Source organism: Vigna unguiculata, chromosome 3 (assembly GCF_004118075.2).
Source record: "Vigna unguiculata cultivar IT97K-499-35 chromosome 3, ASM411807v1, whole genome shotgun sequence".
Taxonomy (NCBI): Eukaryota; Viridiplantae; Streptophyta; class Magnoliopsida; order Fabales; family Fabaceae; genus Vigna; species Vigna unguiculata.
The window spans coordinates 56417536-56426355 of NC_040281.1; the positions used below are offsets into that span (position 1 = coordinate 56417536).

The 8820-nt window shown below is 36.7% G+C and overlaps 1 protein-coding gene across 1 annotated transcript; it reads right to left on the reverse strand.

Annotated features, from left to right (window-relative positions):
- Positions 1–449: 449 nt before the first annotated feature.
- Positions 450–7345, reverse strand: LOC114179600 (probable sucrose-phosphate synthase). Its single transcript, XM_028066006.1, has 13 exons — positions 6950–7345; positions 6781–6870; positions 6382–6641; positions 6090–6153; positions 5142–5840; positions 4457–4573; positions 4164–4295; positions 3865–4041; positions 3179–3232; positions 3032–3094; positions 2011–2949; positions 1753–1880; positions 450–1488 (listed from the first exon to the last, which is right to left on the reverse strand). Exons 1-13 carry the CDS (start codon positions 7127–7129, stop codon positions 1209–1211), a joined length of 3183 nt encoding a protein of 1060 aa, XP_027921807.1. The 5' UTR covers positions 7130–7345; the 3' UTR covers positions 450–1208.
- Between the last annotated feature and the right edge of the window lie 1475 nt (positions 7346–8820).

The window sequence follows — 8820 nt, forward strand, 5'->3', positions numbered from 1 at the left end:
CAATAATTATAATTTTTTTTAGTACTAATCAGTTTAAAATTAAATTATCAAAATCATATGTGAAGTTAATTACGTTGAACAATAGGTTGGATGGATTTGCATTTTATATCTTGGGTAAAATATTAAAAATACTTGATGATAAAATTTTAATAAAATATTTATACAAATAAGAAAAATATTGAGATCGACTAATCATATATATGAAACAAAATTTTAATTAGTTTCTCCTAAGCTTTCAAAATTTCTAAACATGATTATGAGTATAACAAAATTATTTCATTGAATTAATTCTTAAATAAGGGCACAAAATAGTACCTCTGAAATTACAAATTATATATGTTTCAGTTAACATACAAAGGCCAGATTAAATTAACTATTTTGTCCAAAATTAAATTAGTAGAACTTTACTCTTTTAAAAAACAAACATGTACGAAAAACAGCGGACTAAATGGCTGAAGCATCTCATATTTCTGATTTTGAAATATTATTGAGTTACTTCTACAAATAAAGAAGGGAGGTTTTGTTTTCGGAAGAAATTGGGTGTTATTCTAGCTTCATCAAACGTCATAAAACTTTAAAACAAGGAAAATACAACTGAATTACAGATGAATGGGCCACTTACCTTGGGAACCAAATCGAGCCCCGTCAAAAAAAGCAAAGTGTCCTTGAAACCTTAGAGACAACATCTTGTTCCACTGGAATCATAAAGGAGTCTGCACCACGATCTTTACTGACATGAATTCCCTATATTCCTGGTTCTTGAATCATATTGATTTTTAACTTCGTAATCTTTTTTTATAGATTTGTATACGATCCTATTATAGCATAGCCGAACAGGGAAAGGGAAATGAAGATGATGCTGAGTACAGGAAGAATGAAGAGGGAGGTTGTGATCAGGAGTCGCAAGAGGACGGTATAAAATGGACAAAAGAAAGAGGGCACGAGGAATGAGAAGTGTCCTTTATTAAAAATGTGATATGTAGATACAGATCCAACACGGAGGTAAATGGAAAGTAAGAGGAAATACGTTTGACGGGGAAATTGTGATGGAGAGAATGATATAGAGTTGCAGAGGAGAGAGGAGGGAAAAAGCTTTATGAACATTGTGTATATCAGATTATCTCTGTTCGCTCAGAAGTAGGTTTCACAGCAGACACACACACACACACGAAGAGGCGTAAAAGTAAAGCGATTATGATTTATTTTTTTCATCCAGAGAGATATCCCACTTTTTCAATCAAAGCTTGGATATCAGCACCGCTGCTACCCTCAGTTGCCTCCACGATGTTGGGGCTGTCTAATGGCATCACATCTGAAAGAGGGTAGTTTCTGTTATTATGGAGTTGATTGATTGCACTGCTTCCCACTCCCTTTAGTATCACGCTTTTGTGTAGGCCTCCCAGAAGTCCTTCGTAATCCGTGTCACCGCATTCTCCAGCGAACACTACCATCTTTGACAGTTCAAAACCCCATCGAACATACAGGTATCTGAACCAAAACCACAAAACTCATCACATGTCAAGAAAAACAGTTCCTGTACATGTACAAGACTATAGCTCATAACTTGCTTTTGTCCTATAGCACATTTGCACAGACATTGCACAATTTCATACCATAATGTCAGAAAGAAACGCAGTAACTGCTTTACCCCCTCTCAGAGAGGAAAGAAAAGTAGACGGCAATGTATACGGACTATACAGGAACACTAACTTTGGGCATGACGGGATTTTTGGAATGATGAATTAACAATACCTGAGAGCTTGGGAACGAGATGCCAGCACTGGAATTACGTTCAGTCTTGTCCCATTTTGGCAATATATCGGATGGCAACGCAGAGCTTGGATCCTTAATAACTTACGAAGCTCTTTCACAGGGGGGGCCTGCAGAAGTAAAAAACAAAATAAAGTGAATCTGGAGAAAAAACTGAACAGAAAATTCCACGTAGAATCTTAATAACTACAAATGGTTTTAAATACATAATCATAGACTAGAAATAGAATGAAAATTTACCATTCCTGGCTTTCGCACTTTGAAAGCATAACAGTAGTCAGTAGAAAGCTGTTCAGCAGGACTCACAATTTGTTCATTATTCCCTCCCTTCTTATCAGTGATTGAATCAGCCCAACGCAATAATGTTTTCCTCAACCCTTCTCCGCCCCAACGGTATTCAATGTGTGAGTGGTAATACAAATCAACCACAAATGGGCGATCTTCAGGATTGAGGGATGGATAATAGAGATCGCTGCCACTGTTGCAAATATAAGCGTCAAAATCGCTGGGACTCAAGCCACCAGAGATTAGAAATGACTGTATCTCGGATAGTGTTAATGATGTTGACAATATGAACCCTGTAGAACCTTCAGCCCTATCCTTTCCAGCAGACTCAAAGATGACTTTAATGGTTTCAAGGAGACCTGAAGTAGTATCACAATCCACAGCAATGACAAATAGATGCTTTCTTCTCCTTAATGGAGGAAATTTACCAGCATTTGGATTTTGATCTGGTTTTTCCCCACCCTTGCGCACGTCCTTAGAGATTCCCTTTGACCATGACAAAAGAGCATTCTCTAGTTTTGTCTTTCTATCAACAGCATTTCCATCAGAATCCAAAGAATTGTCATTTCCACTGCCCCCACTTTTCTCACCATCCAACGAAAACTTCATGTTTAGAGATAAGTCTTGTATATCTCTCAAGGAATCACCTGGTGATTCTGATTCTGAACTTTCACCTCCATCCTCACTTCGCTGCCATTGTGGATGCCTTGGTTTGCAAGTGGCTATTTTAGACAGGTAAGTTTTACAGTGCTCAGGCCATGAAAACAAATGAATATTCTTCAATCCGTTCTGTCTACATTTTGCCCAAAGTTGCTTGTTGCTAACAAGCTTCAAAAGAGCATCTGCAATAGACTGCTGATCATGGGGATCTATGAGCAGACCATTATCAAGTACCTGTATTAGCAATCAATCAGGCACGGAAATTTCCAAGGGAACCTTTTCGAATCCATACATAACCACCAAACAGAAAGCATACCCTATGAATATCAACAGGACCTCCATTTTTAGTAGCAACAGTTGGTAAACCATGAGCAGCTGCCTGTTCAACCAACACACAAGTTAACGTTTACATCTCCCAAAAGAAATTAAGCAATAATAAACAATTCAGGATTGAGAAGACAACCTCAATTAAGGTAAGACCAAATGGCTCAATGAAAGCTGGATTAATGAAAACACCCTGCATAGATATTAAATCTGAATTAAATGTAAGTTGACAGCATAGTTTGCAGAGGAAAGAATTGGCCAGGAAAGGATGGAAATACACAATGAATCAAGTAATTTCATAACTATATAAGTGTATTTACACCAAACAACATTATACCACAATAGATATACATATCAGTTCAAATGGCAGGTCTAATAGGATTTGGCAAGCCAACCGATAGCATGTTACTACATCACAGATGGTTTTCAGTTATGCAATATACATGAAATACTGCAATTTCAAATCATTGATACAAATCATACAATCAAATGATGCATCAATTTCTTTTCTGCTGTTTTTGCTTTTCTTTTACCAGATCTCATCAGAGAAATTGTGAAGTCTAAGATGCTTACAGTCTTGAATGAAAAGGAACTGGGAGCATTGCTGATAGCGTCCTGTCTGCTTATTTCATTGCTTCATTTTCACTATTCTAACACATGGACCTTAAATCATGCACTTATTCTATTTCTATGTAGTAGTATGCACCCTATTTGGTTGTTGCAGAGCTTTATTTTCACTCCTTTCAAACACAGGCTTCTCACATTCACCAACTCAATATGCACTTCATCTATTATACTCTATTACAATCAAACACGAGAAGTTACCTTTGTCTTTGCTGCTAGACGATATATGTCAGGAACCTCAGATTGTCTGTGATGTTTAGGATATGCTACTTGCCCATACAGATCATACTTGTCAATCAGCTTAAGTACAGAGAGAAGAACAGAAGCATTTGTGCTAGACATCTCATCAATTCCATCTCGGTTACCCATAATTAATGTCTGAAAAGACAGAGGAGGGAAGGACAAATAATTGATCAGTCAAGTAAAACAATTCAGATGTCCGGAAAATCAGAAACAAATAATACTAAAAAAGTGCACACTGGTCATTCATAGTTTCATACAAGGTTGGCAAGCTCTCGAAGAGGACGACATTCCCCAAATGCTTTTACCAAAGTTGTGATGTTCTTTTTAGGGTCCGGTCTGGCAAGGGCAAGTATCATAGGCTTGCGAGGGTTGGTAAAGAAGCGCATTATCTAGCAATCACAAAGTTTAAAATGCCATTAAATTCCATTTTTGTATAGAATTAAAGGCAGAACTTGCTTGCCAATATGTATCTAACATAATCCATTACTGCAAAACAAAAGCAATAAATTGTATAATTATTTAGGAAATATTAAAAGTAAATATTTATAACCTCAGACCAAATAGGTGGATCTTGAGGAGCAGGATGATCCAAATTCCCTTCTGGTTCTCCTTCTATATCACCATCTTGTGGAACAATATGATGGAACTCCATACCGGGTGGAATTGTCTGCAAGGTACAATGAGATTCTAACATTTAATTTTGCATGCCACACCCCTTGCAATGAAATATTACGTAAGAAAATGTAATCTTGCTTCTGCAACAGGACTCCACAATAACTGTTGGTATCAAGAGGGTACTACGCAAACTAAAAAGTAAGCCTATAGTCTTTTTAAAATGATGCGTTCACAAGAAAGCATGATACTCCATGCTCGAGTTTGTTGCCATGTACAAAGCAAGGTACTTCTTTATGAGTATAAAGATGAAAAACAAAACTTTATGTCTCATCTCAATTTAAAATAATAAACCAAATGACAAAAAAACAGAGAATATGCTCATAAATGGACTTGTCTAATACAATATAGCCAAGCAGCGAGACATTTTGCTTTAGGAGTCAGGTTAAAAGAAAAGGCTCAAATCACCAAGACAGAAAAACGAACTTACAATATTTCAATGAAAAGGTTAATAAACTTGAAATTTTAACTCTAGCCACCTGAAATCTATAACTCAAAATCATGGTCCACAAGAAAGATCATGAACATGTAGCTAAAAATTTTCATTTTGATCTGGTACTTACAGCCATGCGAGGCATGAATCTCCCATAACAGCTCACATTTCGCCTGATCCTTGCTCGTATTTTACGCTCCAATACTGGATCAAAACCATCATACAAGCGCCATTGTTCTTCTATTTCCTGTCTAGTGCTTGTAATGACTATTTCAGAGCCATCAAGGGCTAACTCCTCAGCTTCTATTCTACGCATGATCTTGTAAGTTGCATTTATTTCATCTCTCGATAGTCGACCTTGCTTTAGAAGTTGTTCCAACTTATCACGGCCAAGCGAGTGCCCAGTAAAAAGCATAGGAACGTTTAAGGCGCCAGATAAAAGAGCAGCAGAGTCACCTGCATCTGCATAATGTCCATGGATGGCGACGGGCCAGATAGCATGCCCGCTGCCAATCTGTTCCCCAAGAGATTTGGACATCTGTATAATGTGGTTAAGTGCTCCGTCAACAAATTCAGGAATGTATGGCCAGAGAAGTTCTTTCGGAATATATTTATCTCTCGGACCAAAGGGAATACGAACAATATAAGAGCCACTACTCTCTCCCATGTCATCTCCATAATTATCCGCGTCTCTTGGAGTCAACATTTCTGTTGGCTCCGCATAACTCCAGTCTACATCCTTAGCCGCCACTTGCCTAGTTAGCAAATCAACCCGATAAACTCCTGGCATTGACCCCAATGCCCTCGCTAGTTCCACCACATACTTAACCTATTCAGCAGAAACACAGACAGATGGAAAGGTTTTAGTTTCCACATACTGGCAGTGTGAAAAAACAAAAGGAAGACAAAAGTCCTTTTTGGATAAATTTTTCCCTGAACACTAACAGAAAAAGAAAAGTAAAAAAAGTTGGAATAAACTCTCTCAATAGCTAAAACGAGTTTTTTTTAAATAAATCTATTTTGTATATAAATTAAAATCAGCATTTCGAAGAAATTAAAAAAAATATGAAAGCGCTACCTGACCACCGGTATCAGAATCACGTCCTAGCTCCATATTCTCACCTCGTATTAGGCCATGAATGCTGCAAATACATACCCCTTCTTGTTAAAATCAAATAACGAAATCAAACCAATCAAAGGTTAATCTAATCAGCGAATACACAAATTACACTCTGCAAAACAGAATAAAGAAACGAGTAGTCTAACTTCAATATCAATCTACTTATCATCAGAGCCCGATTCAATCACACATTCATTACAATAATAATAAAAAAAACAAAAAAAAAAAAACAGAGGTGAAGGACAGCTACCTAACGAGTACAATGTAGAGCTTCTTCCCTTTCTGACTGTTGGCCCAAGTCTCCATGGCATCGGCAGAACTGATTCTGGGCAGCCTGGCCCTGCTGGCGTCGCCATGAGCAGACGCGTCGCCGTGAGCTGACGCTTCACTGACCGGATCTCCCTTCTCTCCTTCCGACAAGTCCTCCGACATATCCGCGGTGGCCTCCCTCCGCCCTCGCTCGCGCTCCAGCCGGCGCTTGTTCACTCTCTGCGCCGCCTCACTCTCCAGCTACTCAATTCCATCACCACACACACAGCACGATCAAAACACATCATCAAGCACAAAAATCACAACACACAATTGATAATAATTCAAAATCGCCGGGACTGAGAATCAAGAATCGGTAATCGAGAATCGATAATCGAACCTGCTTCTTCTGGCGAGCAAGGTTCCAAATCCGCCAGCACATGTTCTCCAACCTGGTGTTCCTCTCCTGAGGACTCCTGGTGGACGAAGCCTAAACAAAACCGAAAAGATGAGCGGAAAGAAGTGAATGAAGAGAATCAGAAAGAGAGAGAGAAAAGGAGAGAGCATACCCGAACCCATGAGCGGTAGAGATCGGTCTCATCGAAGCCGATGACCTCTTCGACGAAGTAGCGAGTAGGACTGAACCTGCCTCTCTCTCTGAGAAGCAGAGAGGACTTGGAATCTTCGAGGCCAGGCCCTACGTCGAGTATCGCCTCCAGGTAGCTGTTCAGCCAATCGTTCCCTGCCATTTCTGATGTATCCCCACACTCTCTGCTTTTCCACTTCTTGCTGCTGCTGCTTCTTCTTCTTCTTCTTCTTTTAAAGTGAATGAGAAGAAGGAGAAAATGGAATCGAAGAAAAATAAAAAGAAAGAATATTCCTGGGAGGAAGGAGGAGGAGTCTGGAAAATAGAGTGAGAGAGACGGGGAAGTGTGTTGCGGGAACGTCCTTTAAGCGGTTAAATCTTTTTCTTTTCTTTTTCTTTTATTTTTGTCTTTCGGTCCTAACCAGTCCTGCCATCCGCCCCTGTATGTATGGATGGATGGGATGGGACCCGGTGAGAGCAATCCTCGGCAATTGTCAGAGCAGTACTTTGTTACTTTCTCCCACCATCACTCTCCATTTCTCACACCACCACTTACTAAATTTCAATACGTCAATCAAACTAACTTTTCATTTTACTCATCATAAATACATTTTTCACAATAGCTTATATTTAAAATCATTTTCAGTTAGTTTTTTTTTATTTTATTAATAGAACAACTTCTTTAAATATCTATAATTTTAATTATTAATAATTATAGCGGTTTTTTAAACTGTTTCTTTGGTGTACATATTTTTTTCTTGTCTTTCTTAATATTTTTTTAGTTTTTATAATATATACAAATTTATTAACGAGTGTTGTTGTTGAAGTGATAATTGGTAGTTTAAGCCATAAGAAAGTCAAATAACTCCTTTGTTTTATTGGAGAACCTTGCTCTAACGATACTTTTGTATATTTTGAATATGTTTTAGTTTGTTTAAATCTTATGTTTTTCCTATCAATATATTATAATGTGGTGTGTTATATATTTGCAAGTAGTTAATGATTTCAACGTATTCGAAATTTTTTGAGATGAGATATATCGTATGAGTATATGAATGAGTTATTAGGTGAACAGATATTCAAATTTTTCTGACCATTCAAATTATGTAATTGAGGATCGTAAGTTATGAGAAGTGGATGCGTGTTTGTTTTAATGCATGGAGTCCAAAAACATATTTATTTTACATTAAAAGCCACACAATTATGTTTGGTAAAAAAAAGTTATTGAATATTAAAAGAGTGTTGTTTTCAAAGCAATATCATCAAATTTTACGCAGAAAGTTACATTGATTTTTGTGTCAATTATTGTAATGTTGTGTAGACTTTTTGATCACTAGTCAAGTTTTACTACTCAGTACATATTTTATGATACTACTTGTATCTCAATTATTATGTTTAAAAGTGTTTTTGTGATGTCTTTATGATTATAAAGTTTTGAAAATCTTTGATAAAAAGGAGAATTAGTTGTTATTTTTCTTAGTAAAGTGAACAAAAATTTGAGATTCCTAGATACATTTAGAAAATTGATATTGCTGAATATGATTGTATTGCTTTCTAATTAGTTATGTATCAAGGAATTCAGAGAAAGTGCATTCAAAGTAATTATTATAAAAAAAATTTATAATATTAGTAAAAAGTTTTACATGGTTATATTTTGTGATGTTTTTTCAACTTAAACGTATAAATAGTTCGACTAATATTCCTATTTTATTATCTGTTTTATTTTTTATTTGATTAATAGTAAAACAAGTTGCGTTACTCATTTAAGATTGTGAGATATTTAGTTAGATCGAGAATTTCAATTTGTGATACTTATGTAAACACATATATAAGGATGTTAACGGAGTCAGAGTG